At 36.9% G+C, this 24266-nt stretch overlaps 1 protein-coding gene across 2 annotated transcripts in view; it reads right to left on the bottom strand.

Annotated features, from left to right (window-relative positions):
- S6kII (Ribosomal protein S6 kinase II) overlaps window positions 1-24266 on the bottom strand; it is a 297018-nt gene that overhangs the window by 62247 nt on the left and 210505 nt on the right. For both annotated transcript variants that reach the window (XM_090379290.1, XM_090379291.1), the window contains 2 exons: window positions 13175-13309; window positions 12870-12959 (listed from right to left, as the gene is read on the bottom strand). In XM_090379290.1, coding sequence (XP_090235416.1) covers window positions 12870-12959; window positions 13175-13309 — 225 coding nt within the window. The remainder of the gene's footprint in view (window positions 1-12869; window positions 12960-13174; window positions 13310-24266) is intronic.

The following is a 24266-nucleotide window of genomic DNA, read 5'->3' as shown; positions in this document are numbered from 1 at the left end:
ATGCCAACCCACAAATTCCAGTCAATGTCTGGAAAATTAAAATCCTCCATTTTAAGACATTTCAATTTACTGGCCATTATATATGTCTTTACAGCTGTTCATTATACCCACTGCAGTCACTTGAACTATACCATAATTCTACTTTCATTTTACCAGTGCTTATGTCACAAAACTGAATATACATTAAACTGGCTACCCATATCAAATGGGAGTGCTACTTAATCAAAAGCATAAATCATCCTCCCTCCCTCCCTTCAACTGTCTGTCCTTTCTCCATAAGGTTCCACAAATATTTGCCAGTAATCAAGTGTCTCGAGTTCAGCCACACTTCAGATTTCTCTACTCAGGCTGATACTACATGTAGCCACTATGATGAAAAGGGACACATATAATATATAAGGAGTGCCCAAATAAAAAAAAAAACAGCCAGCTCAATGTGCCAACTGTAAGGTGGCCAGAAAAACCATACAACCACAGTGTAAGGGATTCCAAATGTCAAATTTACAAAAAGGCAGCAGAGCAAATGAAAAACAAAACCAATTACATATAGATATATATATATATATATATATATATATATATACTATATATATATATATATATATCCTAAACAACACTGTACCAAAGAGCTAAAAATCACATGATTAAATGTCATTCTCTAGGATCATGGTTGACCAGGTCAGGCTCAAAGTCAACAAAGAAAATATGGATCCATGTGTCCAAGAACCATATATCCTTAGGAAGAATCCAAAGGTATCCACATACAGTGATTGACTACAACACAGAGACAACTTGGACAGTGACTGTAGTCAGAAATCCTAACTTAGTAGTCACTAATATCAGCAAACTGTGTAATCCTCATGCTGCAAGTCACCAGTGTACATGGCACAAGCTACATCATCTCCTTATACTGCCACCCAGGTCAGGACATTAGATTGTTTCTACTATATCTGCAGTCAGCAATTGACCTTTTTCCAACTCAAAAGCTCATCATCACAATAGATGCAAATATCTCATCACAACTATGGCACAGAGTAATAGTATGCAAAATGTATCACACTTAGAATTCATCTTAGCTACTGGTCTCATAGTACTTAACTTCCCAAACCATCTGGCAGCCTTCAGCAATACACAGAGAAAGCAATACTGATGTCTTGGTAAAATTGGCATTAGCAAGAAAAATTCAGGGCTGGTCAGTCACAGAGATGACAGGACAACCAATGACCACAGAGTTATCACTTTCACTCTCATGGACAGATAAAGATAAATCAGCCCCAGTACCAAAAGAAATCAGCAGATTCCTCTTTATTTTAACATTCCAGGTGTTAAGTGGAACTTGCACAATTGGTCACTCTCACACTAGCAGGCTCGTGACTTTATTGGAGGAGCAACATTCTTGATCTGGTTAATAGCAGTAATTCTTCACACATTAAGAATCTGCAGATAAAAGAACCACTAGGTGGCAGTGATCACAAAGTGTACTGATGTGGGATTTACTTAAATATGTAACTAATATCAAGGGTAAAGGGAAGGGCTTTTGCTTTCGTAAAGGTGACTACAGTGGTGTCTCATACAGTTTTTAAATTTTATACAGTGGTACCAACTAATGATGATACCAACAGTGAAATTGCATTATTTTCACTGTCTTCCCCCATGCATTCCAGCTCTAACATTTAAAAAAAAATTACTGGTTGAAATGTGATTTCAAAAATTATTTATTTTCGGGTTTACATGAGATAATATATAAAATACTGTGACAAAACAGTTTAAAAGCCATAATGCAATATTTCTTTCATTTAAGAGCAAGTTACTGCTATTGGAAGAATTGGATTGGATTTTTCTGGCGCATTAGCAGCAGTAGCTATTATGCACCAAGACAAAGGTAAAAATAGATTCCAGTAACTTTGAAAGAGGTTACCTGGTCAAAAGATTAGGTATAAGTTTAAAGAGGCAGTATATATTCTAAAAAGATAAAGCTTATTTTATATACATGTACACAGTATATAAATTAGTAAGCTGTAAAAAACTAAAAAGAGCTGACACCTTGTCATGGTCGGATAAAATCTGACTGAGTGTATAAGGCTCAGTCAGATGGTTAAAAGCAGTAAAGCACATATTAAAATCTGGGCACTCGATTAAAATATGTTTCAGGGATAAAACTGTATCACAGGACTCGCGCATAGGAGAGTCATTAGTTCTCAGCAAGAAAGAATGTGTCAGCTGACTGTGTCTTATGCTGGGTCCGAGCAAGAACAACTTCCTCCTTACGATTCCTGAACAGACTAGACTGCTACAGTTAAATTGCAGGCTTTATCTTATGTAATTTATTTGTAGTCTGTCTACTCCATGAATCCTGCCATTGGGAGTATATCTTTTGGTGTATTATTTACCTGTAGTCTGTATAGGGGACTGACAGGCAACAATTATTAGGGAATTGCTGATTTGCCTGCAGTGTCAGCCAAATCATTTACCCTAATCCTGATGTGGCTATTGTATTCACGTTTATGGAAAGAGTGAATCTTCTACTGAACTTGAGACAGAACTGGGTGAGGATTATATCTCACAGATAATAAAGTCTATAAGACGCTCAAAGAATCACAATATAAAATGAACCGTTGGTGCTGGTATTCACTAATGTGGTCCAGGGCTAACTCAATAGTGTGCAGTTCTGCAGTAAATATGCTGCATTCAGAGAGAATCTGCTCTGATATGGTGGTGTCCAGAAAGACAGCAGGAGATCCTACATATGATTCCGACTTCAAGCAATCTGTGTAAACTGGCACAAAGTCAGAATGTTCAGCTCGGTATGTTGAATAGCGCTGTAGGTAGACAGACGATGGAGTATTTGACTTTCTCTAGTTTTTGAGGAAAAGTTGCATGTTGGAACATGAGCATGCCAGGGTGGAATGGGCTGCTTTGGTATTTGGGCAGCCTTGTCTACCTTGATTTCAAGTTCTCTGGTTAGCTCTTGGACACAAATACCAAAAGGACAATTGGCAGTCTGATGGACGTTGTATAAAAACTTTCCCATCGTGGCTCAAAAACAGATGTCTACAAATGATGGTTTGGCAGGGATTTCAGTTTGAAATCATACTTTAGAGACAACTGCTTACATTGAAGCAATAACAGTGGTTCATGTGCTTCAATGTATAGGCTCTGGAGGGGAGATGTTCGATATGCTCCAGTAGTGAGACGGATAGCTTGATGATGAATAGGGTCCAGCTATCGAAGTACACTACTTCTGGCTGACGAATATACTTGGGACCTGTAGTCAAGTTTGGATCATACTAGTGCACAGTAAATCCATAATAGGGTGCATCGGTCCGCAGCCCAAAATGTAAAGGAGAGACAGCGGAGAATATTTAGGTCTCTCGTGCACTTGGTACGGAGTTGATGGATGTGTTTCAGGAAGGTCAACTTTTTATCAAATACAAGTCCCAATAATTTTGTGTCTTGCACTACTGGAATAGCATTTTGTCCAAGCTTCAAATTCAGGATGAAGATTATGATTATGACAAGTGTACGCAGTCTTCTGCAGAAAGAACCTGAATCCATTAGCAAGTGGCCAGGAATTAAGGCGATTAATGGCTTGTTGCAGTTGTCTTTCAATAACCTTCATGTTGTATGGCTGACAAAATATGCTAAAGTCATCAACATAGAGGGCACTGTTTACAGTTGGAGGAAGAGTTGGTCTGTGATAGAGTTTACTTTGATGGCGAAAAGTGTGACACTTAATACTGATCCTTGCAGTACCCCCTCCTCTTGGCAAAAAGAGCGAGAGAGTGAAGATCCCACACGAACACTACTGGAAAAAAATATTCACAAAGCCTTCCTTTGTGAATATTTTCACATCTAGATAACTGACAATGTTTTTTTACTTTAGAGCTCCTTCTTCCAATTCTTTGTTTGTCCTTTTGTGGGTGGGAAGAGAAGCAACATCCAAAATATCTGCAGAAATCTCTTCCTGCTAAATACATTTCTGAAATATTTAATTTCTGTCTGTCCATTCTTCAGACCATAATTCTTTACATCAGTTTTTTTTTCATTTAGTCCTATGTTGATAACTTAAAAAAAAAAAATTCTTTAGTTCATTCGTGAAACTTAAAAACTCAGTCATATCACATGGAACAATTGGAAACTGTTTTATTTGTAAGAGTTTCCTTTTTACTCCCTCAATTTCTTCAGAAAAGGTGTAACCATTTTTCAATTTTGCCATCAGAAAGGCCTTTACTAAATCGTGACAGCATGTCTAAATATGTCACTCTAACAGAGTATAAGCTACTTTGTGCCTTTATGCTTTAAAAAACAACTCCACCTGCCATAAACAATTGAATATAAACATCAGTAAACAACCACTTGATTTTTCAGATCATTTATATGCAAGTATAAATGAATGGCAGTACAACAGGGAAAAAATTTTATAATCGGAAACACCGACAGTCACACCAGTTTTCACATTGGACTTGAGAAATATGGGGGCAAAACAAAACTACCTGTCATTAATTATTGATTTAGTTTTTTAAGATTGTTCATACAAATCATAAATATGAGACATTCAGACTTAAAGAAGACAAAAAAAAAAAAAAAACTGACTGCTGTTAAGCAAGCGATTCTAAACAGATTGTTTTTCAGATTCTTTATATAAAGTATAAACAGATGGCATTACAGCAATTAAGCCAGTATAGCTAGAAAATAAATTTCATTATTGAAACACAGATGTTATCAGTGTTTCAATAATGAAAACATCTCATTTTTGAAACACAAGAGAATACAAAACATAACAACACTGTCCGTGCTTAATAATTGAAAAACAACACTGTCCATGCTTAATAATTTAATATAAACATCGATAAATACAAAGTAGCTTTTCAGATTGTTAATATGAAATGTAAGTAGATGATAATACAATAATTGTGCTGGCATAGCTGGAAAACTAATTTGTAATCAAAAACATTCATGGGCATGCTGGATGCAACGTCGGACTGGAAGTGGAATTTTACGATGTTGTGGTGAAAGCAAAACATTGGACCACAAAAGATCAAGGAAATAATCATAGAAGTTACTAGGCTTTTCATACCAACTAAGAAATTAAGTTCAAGGTTTAGACCTCAATGGATGTCAGAACTAATGAGACTCGTGGCAGAGAAGAAAAATGTATGGTATGCATATAAATCATCAGGTGATACAGAAGCCTATTGTAGATATAAACTAGTTGGCAATCAAGTCACATGGAACAATTACAAGGACGTCAGGCAAGTTACAGCAGATTATATGAAGTCTTTGGCAAACGATGCAAAGAAAAATAGCAAATAGCAAAATAGAAATGCAGTAGCAAAGGAACTGGATGCAGAAAATAATTTTGATATCCTATAGATGGACTTCAGGAAAGCTTTTGATACTGTTGCACATAAAAGACAGCTGTACAAATTGGAGCAGTGTGGCATTAAGAGCAGGTTACTACTATGGATAATGGGATGGTTGAGTGGAAGAAGATAGAGTGGTTATCAATGGACACTGCTCTTCATGGACTAATGTTATTAATGGAGTCCCCCAGGATTTGGTGCTGGGCCTGTTATTGTTTTCTGTATTCATTACAGATAATGATGACGGTATATCAGGTATGCAAATGATATAAAGGTTGGTAGGGATGTGATTTTTTTTTTTTTGCTGTATAAGCTTGCTTTCTTGCATCATTTGCCACTACTAATACTCCGACATAGGATAGCCTATCAACCAAGATCTAGTAAAAATGGCTACTTTCATTCAACAAGTACTACAAAGGACCTATAACTTATCAAAAAAAGGAAAAATTTCACCAGAAAGCTGTTTCCTGGTGGATACTGGAAGGAAGTAAACCATGCCAGAAAAGAATTGCTGCGCAAAAAGATCTAGATGTCCACTGCATGAAATTTGAAGAACTAAGAAGAAAATACAAGGATCTTAGGAACAGGTATACAACTTCAATCAGTATACCAATAAGTGCAAGTGCTGGTGGAACCTTATGGCCATCTATCCAAGGAAACCTTGAGAATTGTCTATAAAACAGTCTACAATAAGCAGACACAAACACTACTGGTGACAATAATGGAAGCAATACATGACTGAATATTCTGTCAATACTCTTTCCAGATGACATTAGACCAGAATCAGAAGTACTGAGGGCAGTTGCTAATATAAATCAGAAATGGTGCCTATGCCAATGAACAAACTGAGCCACCTTTTATGCTGAAGGAATTAAACTAGGCAGTAACCAAAATAGTGTTAAAAAAAAAAAAAAAAAAGGACATGACCTACTAGAATCAGAAATTATTACAAAATTCTGGGAACTCCACCTAGATATTCTCTTGCACCTCTACAAATTGTGGTTGGCAGCAGGTATTTTACTGGTTAACTGGAAAACTTCCATCCTGCAACTGCTACCCAAAGGCCCAGATAAATTCTAACAAAACCCTAGTTAGCACTACTCTCAGTGGTGGGAAAATTTTACTTTTTTTTTTTTTTTGGCAAGTGCAGCAAAAGCCTGTAGTTTCTTATGCTATATGGCTAATAATAATACTAATACATGCAAACCCTCAGTAGGGCAGGATCAAGCTGACACCAGGCTCCTTGTGCCCCAATATATGATTTGACATAGCTCTTCCACTGCAAACCCTGGCTTGCCTAGGTAGTATTATGCTGACATGGGGGATCTCCACCCAACTTTTGCAAACCCTCTCTCAGTTGGTCAAGCTGCTATTGATGACACAAAGCTGATGCAGGATTGCCTTCTTCGGTCAAAATGCTAACTTCTGACTACCAGGAGTACACCAACTCAGCATGGGCTAACTCTTAACAGCATAATGCTGAAAATGAATCCTTGGGGCAGGATTCTAGCAGACGCTGGGCATACTATCTCAGTGTAGGATAAGTTAACTGTTGGGACTGAGATCTACATCAGTGTAAGAACTTGCTCGAGCTCTGAAATGTATTTCAGTGCAGATGGAATACCAGCAAATCCTTTCGACAGAGGGCTAAAAACACTACACATACTCCAACCATTGCTCTTGCCTGGAGGATGTCACATTCTTTTATCTTCCAGTATTCCTTTACCTGTTCTTGCTCCTCTTACCATTGAGCTGTTTCTTCACTTTTCTCTCCTTAAACATGGGGAGCACGCTGCCAGAGCTTTGCTAAGTAAAGACGTGGCTTCACCTTCCAGGGACAAATTCTGAGAAGCAATCGTGTACCTTCCCATTCTTCTAAGACCTTTCCTTTCACATCACCAACAACCAGCCCATCTCACCCAGGTAAGTGAGGGATATGCCCCAACAGGGCTTTCCCGCCCAAGGGTTAGCCCCTGCCTTGTTTGTCAAGCAGATGGCCAGGCCCATTTGAGTTTTACATTTGACAAATTGGCCCACCTCCTTGTTGCAAAGATGGGTACCACGCAGCAGTTTTCATCATGCTTTCTGTGATCACTGCTCCCTGGTAGCTAAGAGGCCTTACATACAACACATGCCCACTACAGAGAGTTCTGTACCAATGTGAGATATTATGTAGAGTTGAAGGACATTTCCAGTGCCACCTCAACCAATACACAATGTCTTTGCTGTGTACATTGCCCTCACTATATTCAAATTCTGCATTCCCTATGTCTGAGTGGCCACATGTTTCCAAAATCCACATCTGATACCCAATACTTCAAATTTATTTACTATACTTGTAGTAACACTTATAGCATTGGTGTACAAACATGTATATATGCACCCAATTTAGCACTTAATTTTTCCCAAGCAGTTAATGAGAGCTACTGGTTGATAATTATCTGGAGTTGTGTGGTCTTTGTTTGACTTAAGTAAAGTAAGGACTACTGTATGGTACAATTTGTGTGAGAATTCATTTCCACAGTGAAAGTAACACAGCAACTGAATCCTCCTCAAGCTGGGTTATCATTACATAATGTATTGCATCTGACCCAGCCAGCAGTATTCTTTTTTGTGAAAGAACACCAGAGTTCAATATATAGTAAAAGGTTACTTATATGGTTCATTATATGCAGTGGAAAAGTTCAGGCTGTATTTTCAGTTTTTTTAGTGTTTCTGGAAGATGGATATAGATGTAAATGTGTATGTGTCAGATTATGTTTCTAGTATATATGAGAAGTTTTTAGAAGTTTTGTGATGTCCTTCCACTGAACCAGTGGAAGGACATCACATTCCATTCCAGTTAACTAGGAGAGAAAAAAAAATTTGTCATTTATGGTTCATTTTGAGAATTTTGCTTCATACCATTCAAGTATCTATGGATTTGATTAGTGTGGATGCAAACAGAGTCCATGAATCCGTTTTACTTTGCTGCCTCACCCACCTCACTTTTGAATGAACTTTATTGAACTTACTAGATTTTTGGTAATCATGTACCTACGAAAGATATCCCATGCTTTGCCCCCCCCCCACATTCCACAAGGTTACACTATTCATTCCACTATGGTTTTGGACATGTGAGGAGCCATATGGATGATGCTGGCCAGACATCCTTCCAGGTATGACAGCCTAGGTCATGCTAGCTACCTGACAGTCTAAAACACTGATGGAACTGATATTTGAGTACCAATTTTGACTCCAGTAAACCAAATTTTTGTGAAATCCAGTCATTAACTGAAAACTAAATCCTCCACTTGCACTTTCATAATCATGGGATTGTTATTAACCCTGGGTATATACGTACACATCATGAGACACTATACCTATATGCAAGAGGTGACACCTAAGTGTGAACCACTGTAAGCAGAAGTTGAGAAGGGGTATCCACATTACTCAAAGGAATGCTGCCTTTTGTGATGATGTTTGAGGCCATTTTATAATCCTTGTTTCTAGGGTAGAGCTATAAAACAGAGCGTGCAGGATGGGTGATAATTAGACCACCAGAATGAACCTATTGGTAATCCCTCAGGAAACATCTGGATCAGCTAGTGTATGATCTTGTTGCCTCTACTCTACCAGCTAGTGATTGGAGGGAGTCTGGACTGTGTGTATTGCGGAGCACTCTTAAGGCCACGTTATGTCACGGAGTTGGGTATATTCTCATTCTGTTTACACCACAGCCTTTAAACCATTAGCAACTTCTAATGGTTCAACTTCATTAGAAGTTGCTAATGGTTTAAAGGTTGTGCACCATATCCAAAGATTTCATTAATTCATACGTGTTCCTCTTGCCGCTTTTACCTTATCAAATGAATGAAACCGAGATAGACAAACTAATAGAAAAAACTTATTACAAAAATATCTAAACCTCCTAAAAACTTCCTCTTTCATTTCACAAATATGTCTTCAAAGATGGCACTTGTGCATATGACTATTCCAGTATTCCTTGTCAAATTTTCAAACATCTGGGAATCTTCTTTTTGATCTCATCTGGCTAAATTCTTTAGTCACAGTTTGTTTCTACGGTACTCATCTGGCTTAAAATCTCTTTACCCCATTCTGTCAAATTCATCTGTTACCTCTATCATGCTCTCAACACCACTAATCACCTGAAATTCTTTAACATCCTTTCTTTGAAACTTGACTATTTCCAGTTTAAATTTCCTAACAGTAAGGTAATATTCCTTGGTAATTTTAATCTTTGCAACCCTGGTTGTCTCTGTATTACAGTTGTATAAACCCAGCTGGTCAAGATGCCACAACTTTTGCAACTGATAATGACCTCACACAGCTGCTTGTTTATTTACCTACCAGAATACTAGGCAATCCTAACCATAAACCCACACCCCTCTATCTTTTCCTTACCAATAGCCTTCCAAGAACACTGTCAATGTTATTGGCATTACAGGAATGAGAAATGGTAGGACGGTCTCAATTTATTCTTTTTTCCCCCCTTGGTTGCATTACTGTTTCAAATCTTCTGATGCATGAGTTTACTCAATCATGTCAGGGAAATTATTCTTGTATATCCATACAAGAATACAGGAAAAACAAGAATGAAATCTTTTATTCTGCATTCAACCCTAAAATTGTCACTTATCTAAACATTAGTTTTCCAATAAATGTGTGCTAAGGCTATTTCAAGATAAGGACATAGTATATTGCAACTGGCTTATATCTAAATCTCCAGATTCAATTTCTGCCTGCACTGAAGTTTGCAACAATTATAAGTCATTAATCAATCTAAACTTAATTATTAAGAGGATAAGAGAAGAAAAACTGCACCTTTTCCAAATGACAGCTGGTCATTCTAGTCTCTTGCCATAGCTACTGGCCACAACTTGTGTACATCAACAGTCCCACCTCTGTTAAAACTTGATAGTTCTCACTGTATCCTCAACTAAATACACAGCTGATTTACTAGTATACAATTTTTCTTTGAAACTTCTTTATCAATAATCTTGTCAAATCACCTCCTGTCATGTCACACACAGTACACACTACTCAATGCATCCTGTGGTCTTCCCACAGAACAACATCAGTACTCTGAACAATCTTGATGCCAAGAAAGAACCAGGTCATGATGACATTTCTCCACATGTTCTCAAAATCTGTACAACTGAGCTTTCTCCTGTTCTGTGTTGCCCCTTTTTTATATTTTCTTATACCACTGGTGTTTTTCCTTCTTCTCAGAAATGTGCTCATATTTGGCCAGTTTCTAAAAAGGATGATAAATCCCTCCCTTTCAGTTATCACCCATTTGCACTTACTGCTACACTTTCCAAATAATGGTGAAATCCATAAACTGCAAACTCTTAAACTATCTTGAAACATTCCATCTGGTTAACGACCACCAATATGTATTCCATCAATGTTAATCCACTGCCTTATGTTACTCATCTTTGGACAAATTCAATGGAAAAAATTTGGTGAAACTCAAGCAGTTTCTCTTGACCTTTCTGAAAGCTACTGATCATGTTTGTCTTAAAGGTCTTGTAAACAAGCTCCCATATTATGGCCTACCAAATGTTTTTTTGCAATTGGGTATCCAATTTTCTCTCTGAATGCTCACTGTGTGTGAGATGGTTAATGGGCTCTATCTTATAACTTTTCCACTGATGCTGGTGTTTCCCAAGATTCAGTCCCACTCTTGTGCCCTCTCTTTTACTCTTGTATATTAATGACCTCCTGACTAGAAATTCTATCCATAGTTTTGCTGATGATAACACCCTACATTCCACCCTCCAGTTCAAGAAACCTCATCCTGCCAAACAGCCTCAACATTTTGAATACCCACCACCAATTCCTTAAATGCTGATCTCTATATAAATCTCCAGTTGGGTGAGGCAAACTTAGTTAACTTCGATCCTTCTAAAACTCAGTCCTGTCTTATTTCTCACAAAAAGGAGTGTACTGCTTCTATATTCATTTTGATGACACTCAAGATTTCTAAACAAGATTATTAGAGTATAAAAATCATTCATTAATTCTTGGCTGATTGTAATCCTGCAGTTGTACTCTCACTAAAGCACCAAAGGACCAAACTGACAATTAGTTTGTTAGTTTGGTGCTTTGGTATTTTTGTGACATTGCAACTACAGGATTACAATTACTAAGGAAGCGAAGGTGAAAACATCCAAAAAATCAATGAGTTTTAGACTCTATTAGTATTGAATAGATTCTAAAGCCTAAACAAGTGAATTGTTTTCATTTCAAATATTTTAAGTCTGTAGAGGCATGAATGATTATTTGATGAAATATGGTATGTTGTTTTGGTTTTTTTCCCCATATTGCATCATTAAATTCCATTTTGGAATTTGGCATGGTCTGCATGTAGTTTCCACTACTACATTAATCATGGCAGGACAATCATCACTGTTTAGCAGGTCATTATGTATGGCCCAATCCTGGAGGACAGCTGTTGGTGAATATATGGAGAAGTCTATAGCTGCACTTGTCCCAGTATGTAGTGAACCATAAGTGAATTTCGTCATTTGAAATTGTTAAACTGGGCATTTCAATTAATTTTTAATAAACCTTTCTCTACTGTCAAAACTGGAGCCTCCCCATAAGGGATGATTTCTACTGAAATTTTTCATCAGCAGTAGAGTAGTTGAACGGTCTGTTTGGCTAAATCACTTAGTTCTTCATATGTTATATGTTGATTTGAAGATAGTACACATAGAGGCTATTATTATAGTGCAGCCAATTGTAATATGAGTGCCTACTGCTTTGAGGTCTGTTCTTAGGGGAATCAGTTTTAAAGGAATATGGGAGTTTATGAAGATTGCTACTCTGCCACATGCTGAGCTATCTGTGACTATCTTTTTGGTATATAGTATAATGACCAAGTGAGACACTGATATGAGGTTTAAGATAAGTTTCCTGCAGAAAGAGGCAGACCAATAGGTCACAAGTCAAAGTTAGTGCAAAAGACCTCAACAATTTCACTGCATGAAGCCATGCATTATTTGCATTTATTATCTACAGTATAGTTTCACAGTGTCCATAATCATCTTCAAATATTTAAGGTACTGGGTCATTTGATTCATTTTTAGTCCATCTGATTCTATCTGTAAACTCTCCTATCTTTGGAGCAAAGCAGACTAACCCTTGTGCTCTTTACTGTGATATCCTTGGATGGTTCCATGTTATATGGAACTGAAGTAGACAAATTTACTTTGAAAAACATTTACAGGGGGAAAATTCACAAGCAGCACAGAAATAAAAAATGCCTCAACTGCTGTAATAAGATTCTCTCGGAAAATGGCTTGCAGCACACCTCTGAAATGTTGAGTAGATAAGCTATTTTTGAAAAAAAAAAAACTAATTCCAAGATATTTGGAATAAATTCACCTGTTATTTAAGAACCTCCAATCAGAAATAAAAGGTACAGTCCATGTTTATATCAATTTGCTGTTGTTTAATTTATTAAACTAGCTATGAGGACTAAGAGAGTGCACTTACATCATACAGAGTTACAATGTTTGGATGGTGCCCATATCTCAACAAGATTTCAACTTCTTCTTGGCAGTCTCTTTTTGACTTGTGAATAATCTGTAAAAATTTGGTTCAACATGAATGCTTACAATTTAAGCATAATATACATTATACCAAAAATCATGCACAACCATATTAAGAATAAAATTATGAAAAAAAAAAAAAAAAAAAAGATATTTGTATACCATGTTTATTTAAGGGGAATGCAGGTAAGCTCAGTACACAGGAAATTATGGTAAATATGACACATTGTAAAGAAAAATTCTTCATACCTTTACAGCATACTCTTTTCCAGTCTCTCGATGTAAGCATCTTCTACAAACTGAATAGGAACCTGTTCCAAGTTCTTCTTTAATATCATATTCTTTACATATTAGTTCTTTCTTCTGAAAAGTTCTTTCTGGAATCTACAGAATATATTTATATGATGTCATGTTAAAATCTATTACATAACTAAAAAATATTAGAATGTGACCTGATAGTATAGATAAATTCCAGATGAAGGTTCTGAAAATCAAGATGCCAGTTACTAGTGGTAATGTTTGTGACTACAAGCAAGAGCAGGAGGGTTAACATTTATTCTATAATTTCCCACTTGGTAAACACAACTTTAAATACTTTAATTATCTCAATTAAACCCACATTAGTTCAAAATAGTCAATTTTCCATATAATGAAATGCCAACTTAAACAATATTTGAAATGTATGTGAGCAAAGGCAACAAAATCCTGCTAAATATAAATTACAATCTAGCACAACTTGGAAGAATTAATTCTTTTCAGGTAATTGTTAAGGTGGAACATATAAATACCTTTACACAGGAACTATTTTGGAACTAATTTGTTTCCTGCATGAACTTGAACTGTGTTTTTTAATGATGTTCAGGTTCCTTTGCTCACATAAACATTTCTAGAAAAAATGTTCACTTCAACCTTATTGTATAGTTTGCCTTACATGAGAGTCCAAGCATTTGTGTCCCCCAATGTTTGAAGTGCTAATGTGGTGGATTGAAATTATCAGCCCACTAGTTACTCATTTATATGCTCATAGTTATGTTGTTCTCAGTGGCGTTTTTTTAAGTTACAGAGCCAAATAAGTTATTACTGTGGAGATTATGTAAGCTTTTATTTCATTAATTTTGGAAAGTGGAAATAATATTATTGTAACTTGTCTGTGGGGAACTGACTGGCTTTCCTGGGGGCAGACTTTTTCACACCAAGTATGCACATATTGCTGTTCTCAGAAGGTGCTTGCCATTACACATCACTTATATGCCTAATGAGTTTAGGACAAGGCATTAGGCATATGAGAACTGAAAAACATTATTATACAGGTAGGATAAAAGTCTTGGTTTTGTACATAGCTACAATGAGCAAACTGAGCTTGCTGTGAAATGTACTGTTTTCATATTGGCTTCATTGTGGCAAGTCACAATACAAAATCAATGCATTTCATAGCAAACTTATTTTGCTTGTTGCCAAGTTCACAATTGAGGATATTGCTTTATCTGTAAACACTGCACGGTGTCTTTCTGTTGCCATTAACGACATATTGTTTGAATGTTTCAATGAAATGTATGACTGAAATTCAAGCAATGTCTGGCACATTAATGCCACACTTGCAACTAATTCTGGTATTGAATTCCCATACTGTATAGTATCTGGTTTTCTGTGTGAAGGTGCAATGATCACTTGATCCTTTACTCAGTTATAGGGTTGTTTACTTTTCACTGGAACACACTTTATACAAAATACTGACTATTATTATACAGATTATTTAAAATTATCTTCTTAAAAAAACAAATAACTCTTCAAAGATGGAATTACAGAAAAGGGAGCTGTGACTGCAGATAGTTGATAAAAAAAATAATGATAAATAATTTTAATAATAATAAAAACTTTGTTCTGGAAGAACCATGCTTTCACATAATGTAGACAAACCCACATTTTTAGAGCTGGTGTAACCTGACCTCAGAAAAGATATCTCCTTTATATCCTCAAAAACACTTAAGGAAAGCACTGAAGGCAGGTGATGAAGTTGTCTATTATAAGCAAGATAATTGCAATGGGTTTTATATAACTACAGCAACTGACTGCTGGTCACATGATAAAAAATAAAAAAAAGAAAGAAAGTTACTTAGGTGTGACTGCTCAATAGATGAATCCCAAGATATTATGCAGAGAGCAATGCACACATTAGCTGGATGGTTAGTGCATGGGACACACACACACACACACACACACACACACACACACACACTAGACTGACTATGTTTTCTTGTGAATTGTTTGATAAAAAGGGAGTCCCCGGTATCCGAGTATTCATTATCTGAATCCCCACAGTTACGAGGATTAATTTCTGAAACCAATAAAAGCAATGAAAATAACATGCAGGATTTTTGGAAAAGTTTTAATATTCTGCACAGTATAAAAATGATTGCAGAAGTTTGGAAAGAAATTTCTGTGTAGCTTAATGAATAGCTCATGTAAAAATTTATACCCTGATTCTGTTCGTGAATATGAAGAATGCAATGTGACCGGGTTACAAAATTAAATTGTAAATCTTGCAAAAGAAGCAGGATTCCACAAAGTTGATGATGGGGATATACAAAGGGTACTAGGAAAGTTTTGCAATACAGCTTTGTTTATTTAATTTTTTCAAAGTAATTTCCTCTACATTCAATACACCTCTCCATCCTCCGAAACCAATCTTTAAACCAGTTCTGCCAAGTTTCACTAGGGAGTAAAGCACACTCGTTGTCCCAAGCCCGTAGAAGGTCCTCATCACTGGAAAACCGCCTCCCTTTTAGCTTCATTTTCACATGCGGGAACAGTGCAAAGTCGCAGGGAGCAAGGTCTGGACTGTAGGGAGGGTGCTCGAGAAGTTTCAGTCCTGTCGTGGTCAAATATTCGGTGCAGGCTTTGGCGCGGTGAGCTGCAGCATTATCGTGATGGAAGTACCAGGTGTCCATTCCTGACTTTGGCCGCAGGTTCTTCATAGATCCAATGACTTTAGGCAGGCATTGTTCAGTATACCACTTAGCTGTGACTGTCTTCTGCATGTCCAAAACGACACGTTCCACAATTCCACTCGATTTGAAAAATACAGCTATCATTTTCTTCTTTACAGATCGGGATTTTCTGACAATTACGGGTGTGTCGTCATCATCAAAGACCCAAACTTTGTTTTGAGCCTTGGTCGGCAGATCGTAATAGTACAGCCAAGTCACGTCACCTGTCACGATGTTGTTCACATACCGAGATTGTCCCTTATCAAACTTTTTTAACATCTCCCGGCACCAAGTCACACGTCGTGTCATCTGCTCTTCAGTCAGTTGATGCGGCACCCAGAGAGAACAAAGTTTCTTCACGTGCAAATGATCTTGCAGAATCGAACGAATTGCTGGTGCATTTAGGCCCAAAGTATCCTCTATCTGTTGGTAGGTCACTCGCCTATTTTCGTCAAGCATTTTCCTCACGGCAGTAATGTTTTCCTCCGTAACTGACATTCGTGGCCTTCCCGGCCTCTCAGAATCCTCCAGAGTGAAATTTCCCCTTTGGAATTCTCTATACCACCTGAATATCGTTGTACGATGTGGACAATCATCATCTAGTGCAAGAGTCATTTCTTCTAAGCACTGGTCTATGGTTAAACCACGCACGAAATTATACCGCAAAACTGTCCTTATCTCATTTCGTGACCACGATGCCATCGCAAGCACTTTACACTCTCACTACTAATGAATAACTGAGCCCATCGACTTGGCGCGGCGGCTACTATGCACGTATGAACATGTCTCAACATGCAGCAACAAGCAGCTTCCTGTGATTCATTGTTGCGTCATATTGCAGAACTTTCCTAGTACCCTTTGTATTACACAATTGCTTGAATCAAATGCAAAACCACTTACAAATGAGGAGCTAGCAGAATTAGACAAACTACCCATAGAAGGGTAAGCCGAAAATGATGATGTGATGGAATCACCAAAGTATAAAGACTTGAAAATTAAAGGAAGTCCTTGAGAAAATTGACCAAGCACTTGAATATTTTTGTGAGAAGGACCCTCTTCGTGATCGTGCAGCAAAAGTCAAGTGCAATGTTAGACATAACTAAAGGCTATGACACAATTATATCTGAAAAAATACGGCAAAAAAAAAAAAAAAAAAAAACACTCTGGATTCACTCTTAAGCTGTAAAACTGGAAAACAGTGTAACTTCAATAAACTTTACTTAACCTTACATTGTTCAGCTAATTATAATAAAAATGTCTAATATAATAATTTTATAATTTTTCAGTTCCTTCAATCCATTTTTTATTATGTACAAGTACATAGTACATACACATTACAAAAATTTGGTCCCAGTTTTAAGTGGAATTTTTTGGAACCAATTACCCTTGGATAACGAGGACTCCCTGTACATGTATGGCAAAATACAGAACAGTCACTAGTATGAAAATGGACAGAGGATTTTGAACAGTTCAGATTCCTTTGAACTGTGCAAATTGAGGATATTGCTTTATCTGTAAACACTGCATGGTGTCTTTCTGTTGCCATTAACCACATATTGTTTGAATGTTTCAATGAAATGTTTGACTGAAATTCATTTTTTATTATTATATACATTTTGTATAAAAATGTATGTCCACTGTCATACATTTTTATACAAAAATATATGACAATGGGATAGCAGTTTGAACTTTGTGAAATATTTAAGCATTTCAAAGTGAGCAAACAGATCATACCAGCGATGCTGAAGATGATATTGAATTAATCAATGTTTGCAATATTTTGAGTACAAATACAGATGATTAGAGTAACAAATACAGATGATTAGAGCAGAATACATCTGACTCCTCATTGAAAGTATGCAAGTTACTCAATCTAGTGGAGCAATAGATGGAGAAAATACAGGTCTAGAGAATGACAAGATCAGAAAATTATACCACTGTTTATACCACCAGTTTCTTGCAAAATGCAAGAAACACTGGTAAAAACAAAACCAGTTGAATATCAATGCACAATACATAAAGGGCACACGTGTGCTTCATATTTTAAAAACTTCTAATGTGACTCAATGGAATGTCACCTACAATGCAGATATGCAACTGAAAGACAATTTGTTCTGTTCTGTTCCAGACAAGGTGAACTGTTTCAGACAATTTTTCCTTGCCAAGATTTGCATGTAGTTAAGTGTAGTTTATGAGCAAATATGTAGATGTGATGATACATACTTTAGAATCAACAATGCAGACACTGTTTGCTTATTTGCCTTAGTTGAAACAGTTTATCGATTTTAAATACTGAAATTCCCACCGTATGGCTGGAGAGGAATTAAATGATAGTTAAAAAGACATTCATTAGCAGATTATATGTTTGATAATCGTGCTTTGTTGAAGTCAAACAGTTTAATTATGAATTAGCTTTAATTATTTTCAATTTAGACGTACATACAAAGTTGATAAAAATTGCTGATACAGCTCTATATAATGACCATCCAGGGGAATGAAAAAAAAAAAAAAAAAAAAAAACTGTCGTTATATCGATCATTCATAAAATTCCCAACAAAACAAATAAAAACTTGAATATTTAATGCAAATCTATTAATACAATGTAGTATAATCTTATTTATAATATGTACTACAGTATTAAATTAATAGAGGAAGAAGCATGTGAAACTTCACACATTGCATCATTCAAGGGGGTAATCCTGCATGTTTGAAGGAGTTGATCAATTTTTCATCAGCTTCATTCTATGCTTAAACATATAAATACATTGCCTTCAGAATGTCCATTTTGCATTGAATTTAGCTTTCAAGACCTAGCACAATTTAATTTAATAGCATTCTTTGGTAGTTTTTCTTAAAAAACTGGATTACACCGTGATCAAGTGGCTGAAGAACTGATGTCACATTTGGTGGTAGGTACTAGACAGTGATTGGACCTACGTCATTTAGTTGACAATGAGGAGTGTGTTATCCACAAACAGTAAAATTTTTCTATTATTCTCACTCATCTTGCGATCTAAGTCTCTGATCCATTCTTCGTAGATTTGTGACATTCATCTATGCCTTTTGGTTCGCTCGATACATAGTGGGTAATGTCTTCAAACCTTTAAAGCAGAAGCGCTTTCCCAATGATTAAAGGAGGAAGCTTCTTTGTGCCAGTCATGTTTGTTGCTAGGCAAATGGTAATCCATAGTTTGGCCCTTTTTTTTTTCCACTACTACATTTCTCCCCTTTAAATGTAAGTGTTTAATCCGGCAGTAATTTAAAAAAAAAAAAAAAAAAAAAAAACGTGTGTGTACCCTGTATGCACGAAAGATGTTTTAAGTGTAAATATCTTTGACAACACCTACTAAATTTCAAACAGCTAGAACCGAAATCATGAATGATGTAATGTTTTATGCACACGCCCACTGCTTACTCTACTGAATCAACATTTGGAAGATGTTAGGCCAACAGCCTAATTATCCATTTGATTGTAGCCATTTGATGAATAGTATGATTGCAACAATACAAGTACTTGGATTGTTACAATCATACTATCATGTTGGATCATGTTACTCTGTCACAAATTACACATGCGGTGCTAATGAGATCTGCAAGAAATGACAGTATCCATGCATAATACTATATCGAAACTATGACTTGGCTCAGGATCTCAATGAGTACAAATGCGAGATAGTAACACTGCACATTTCATTTTGCAATGAGGAAACAGATACTGTCACAGATGAAATATCTTGAGATCTACGACAACAATGAAGAGCTCATATTAGAACACAGTAAATTGTATGAATCGGACTTGGATATTTGCAAAATGATTGAAATATATAAGATGCGTCAATACAATGACAACGGTGACCCTAAAGAAGCATGCTATAATGACCTGCATAGCCTTGTAATGCGGCTGCGAGAAGAAGACCCCTTTCGAAACTTTTACAATCATCTAAACAGCGAGATGAATGAGGAACTAAAGCTCGCCAGGCTCAACTTTGGACAATTGCAAAGAAACACAAAAACTTGATGACCAATGAGGACTTCTGCAACTTAAGGAGAATGGCCAATGACAAGCAAAATATTCTACTTGTGCATGTAATTTGGAGTCTTATCTCCCAATCACAAACCAATTCAAATATTCTTGACCGGCCCAGCTGGTTGCAGAAAAACGTATATTTCCACCTCTTGGTGGAAATATACAACTGCTTCAGAATACAGAGTACAGGTGGGCCTCGATTAGCACGATTAATTCATCCCGCAAGCGCATTGCGCAAAACGCGTTAATCGAATATCATAACCAATAGGAAAAATTATAATTGGTCCTTGACCTTCTGGAATGTCCATAAAGAATTTTAAAAATACCTTTTAAATAACTTTTTAACTGTATGTAAGGTAAAAGATAATGAAAATAATTTTGGAATTAAATGTTTATTGCATAAAACAGCGGTTCTTAAACTGTGCGCCGTGGAATATTTTAAATTTTCGAGGGAAACACAGCGATACTCGACATCTGTCGGACACCGTGCGAACTACTAGCTCGAGGTTGTTCACAGTTTCAGCATTTCTTATTAAGTTGTTTGGACCTAACTACTAAACGAAACTGTTAGGTATTTCATTAAGGTCTGGGTGCGTCTTGAAAAAGTTACTGAGACATTAAAGGCGCCGTGAACCGAGAAACTTCGGGAACCTCTGACATAAAATACACAATGAAGAAATTACTGTTGCGGAAATATTTGAACAGTGTTGACTTTCTCTTTTCATCAATCAATTTCTGATAGCCAACAACAATCTTCTCTGGGCCCTGGGCGAAATAAATATCACGGAGAACATCAAACCTTTTGTTTGAGGTTCTATGCGATACGAAAGATTTCATCTAATTCTTTTACCGTTATCTCTTTCGCAGTAACATTTTCATCTGGCTCATTTAAAAATTTGAATTTTTAAATGCAAGTCTGCATTGACTTTATTAGCAGGAGACAAACACGTCTTCTTCCGATGGTTGATGGAACACACAGAGGCGGGCAGCAGGCAAACGTTTGTCTATTGACCGTACGACTCGCGGTAAGCTTAAAACTCGATTCAAATCTTTTTCAACTATCGCATAAAAAAAAAAAAGATCGTGTTAACTGGAAATTTGCATCTTGTAAAGTGAAAAGTGGTATCATTTTTCAAATAGCGTTAACTGAATATCGCGTTAATCAAACTCACGTTATGCGAGGCCTAGCTGTACTATAACACCTACATTACAAGCGCTTTAACTGGTAAGGCTGCTGTTGTGATAGACAGAACTACTGTGCACACTGCCCTCAAAGTATCCATTTCTCTGGTTACCAAAAGATTTCTGCCACAGGTGACAACTGTTAGCCTAAAGCCATCTAAATGGTATTTCCCAAATCAAATGTTTTTCCGCTACCAGCCAGTTTACACCAGCTCTGAGTGCATCCAAGATCACCTCCCATGATCCTTTGCATGATCTCTCCCAACTCCATTATTTTTGCCTTTCCAATGATGGCTTTTACTGGTCGAACCATGGGAAAGGCAAAAAAAAAAAAAAAAAAACGGAACTGAGTTAGTGTCAGACCCTATCTTAATGTCCAAGTTTGCAGACGATACAGAAGTTGGCAGGGTTGTTAAGGTCACTACTGACGTTATGCTGCTGCAACAGGATCTGGAAAGGTTAAGCAGGTGGGCTGAGAGGTGGCAAATGAAGTTTAACATTGACAAATGTAAAGTACTACATATGGGAAACAGCAACCCCAGAGCAACGTATCAACTCTGTGGTACTAGACTGACAGTGGTAGAGAATGAAAAGGACCTGGGGGTAATTGTGCAGGCAGATATGAAGTTCTCTGAGCAGTGCAGACGGGCTGCAAGAGTAGCTCATGGTGTCTTCTTGTTGTTGTTATTTGGTTTTTAGGAACATTAGCAACTAAGGCCATGTTGCTCCGGGAATATGCGGTGGTCATTCCCTGACCTTTCCACATCCTCCGTATTTGGTGGTGACTGGCTCGAAAACTGGTCTAATCAAGAAGCGTGTGCTATGCACTGCTGCTCCTTCTACGGAGGCTATGGAGGCACCCATGGTGTCTTGTCAATGATATACAGGAATTTTTCTAGCAGGGATAAGGAGGTGATTATTCCCTTGTATAAGGCAATGGTCAGGCCACACCTTGAGTACTGCATACAGGTCTGGAGGCCTCATTTCAAGAAGGATGTAGAGCTGCTGGAATGAGTACAGAGAAGGGCAACAAGATTAGTGAATGGAACAAAGGGTTGCTCTTACGAAGAAAGGCTTAAGTTTTGCAAATTATAGTGTCCGGAGACTAGGCACCGGCGAGGTGATCTGATAGAGGTGTATAAAGCCTTGAATGGTTTGAGCATGCTCAATGCCGATGGGATTCTCCCTCTTGCTCAGAATAATCACCTGAGAGGGCATAAATTCAGTTTGAGGAAAGACAGATGTAGAATTGATGTGCAGAAATTTGGCTTTACCCAGCAGGTAGTTGGTTGGTGGAACAGACTTTTGTCCCTTGTGGAAGTTGATAGCCTAAATAAATTTAAGGCTCAGCTGGACAGATATTTCGAATGAACAGAGGAGGGGTGAAATAGAAGTGGTTTTTTTTTTTTTTTTTTTTGGCTGATGCTGCATAAGCTTGCTTTCTTGAATCATATGCCTCTACTAATGCTAAGTAACTGATGCCATTTTATGTTGTTATTTGGTTTTTAGGAGCATTAGCAACTAAGGCCATATTGCTCCAGGGATATGCGGTGGTCATGGGCTCGAACCCTGGTCTAATCAAGAAGCGTGTGCTATGCACTGCTGCTCCTGCCCACCTGGCTACGGAGGCGCCACATGCCATTTTACGTTGTTTCCGTTTCAAAAATCGTGATAAACTGATTTTACTACATCTGAAATTTAGTAGGTGCTGCCAAAAATGTTTATGCATCAAAAAAAAAAAAAAAAAAAGGTCTAGTTTCACAGCATTGAAGATGTCATTGTGGTCACATGTCAGCAAAACATTTTTTAAAATATTTTCCTTCCATTCCTTTTAGCGTCACTGTCCACAGCTGCACTTTCACCCAAACTTTTTGAAAGACAGGCCACGAGGCGTCTTAAATTCTGGAATCATCGATCTGAACTTTTAAATTATTCAATATCCATTCGATGCACAAACAACTTTAAACTTTCAGGAACTTTTTTGCACACAATCATTAGCCATTCCAAAATCATCTATTCAAGATCTGGATACTTTGCCTTTCATGTCGAATTCTACCCAGTGCAGTAGCAGATTTCTCTAAACTTTCAATCTTTTTACGATCTTTCAGAATAGTGAACAGAATACTCTTAGGATTGGAGAACTGTTTGCCGATGTCAGTCTTAGAATGCAAACCATTAATCAGCTTGCAAAACCCTGATTTTCGGCGATTGGCAAAGCTATTTGCTTTCTTGGAGCCATACCAATAAACATACACTGTAACTGACTTCTATCTGACGTTTATTTTATAACCACACTGCGAGAAAAGAGCATGGGAAATCTTAAAAAATGATTTCTCACAGTCAGGCTGCAATTGCTCAATATATTTGAAGCATTCTGTCATTTCTAAAAGCGAATATTATAACAAGAAAGTGAAAAATCAGATTAAGAGGAAAAATTTATGGTTATAGAAAAATCCTTTTATATTCAAGGTAATTATATTGAATGTAAACAGCATTAGGTTAATGACAGGTGGGGTGGGATCAACCACATAGGATGTTAAAAAGAGGGTCACTATAAAGAGCTTTGACTATATCTCCAATATTTCATATTATTTAATTGACATACTTCACATTCATTATTACATGGTACAATAAAATAAATTTGGTAATTATGCGCATAAAACTATACTACAGTACTTTTTGAACAAATATATTTTTCCCATAAAACGAAAACAATCAGAATATCAATTAGCATTAGTTGAGGCATATGATGCAAGAAAGCAAGATTATATAGCATCAGCCAAAAAAAAAAAAAAAAACTATTTCCGTCTCACCCTTCCGGTCGCTCCAAATGTTTGTCTAGTTCAGCCTTAAATTTATTTAAGCTATCAAACTTCCACAACAACAGATGGAAGTCTGTTGCAGCAATCAACTACCCACTGGCTAAAAGCAAATTTCCACACATCTATTCTACAACTGTCTTTCCTCAAATTGAATCTATGCCCCTCAGTTTCTGAATCTGAGAAAGCAGATGTGTCCCATCAGCATTGAGCCTGCTCAAACCATTTGATACCTTATACACCTCAATCATATCACCTTGCAGGTGCCTAGTTTCCAGATGCCACAACTTGCAGAACTTAAGCCTCTCTTGGTAAGCGTACCCCTT

Source organism: Mastigoproctus giganteus, chromosome 8 (genome assembly GCF_048544385.1).
Source record: "Mastigoproctus giganteus isolate SK-2022 chromosome 8, ASM4854438v1, whole genome shotgun sequence".
NCBI lineage: Eukaryota > Metazoa > Arthropoda > Arachnida > Uropygi > Thelyphonidae > Mastigoproctus > Mastigoproctus giganteus.
The sequence above is the reverse complement of the archived record's forward strand: the minus strand, read 5'-3'. Positions and strand labels throughout refer to the sequence as shown.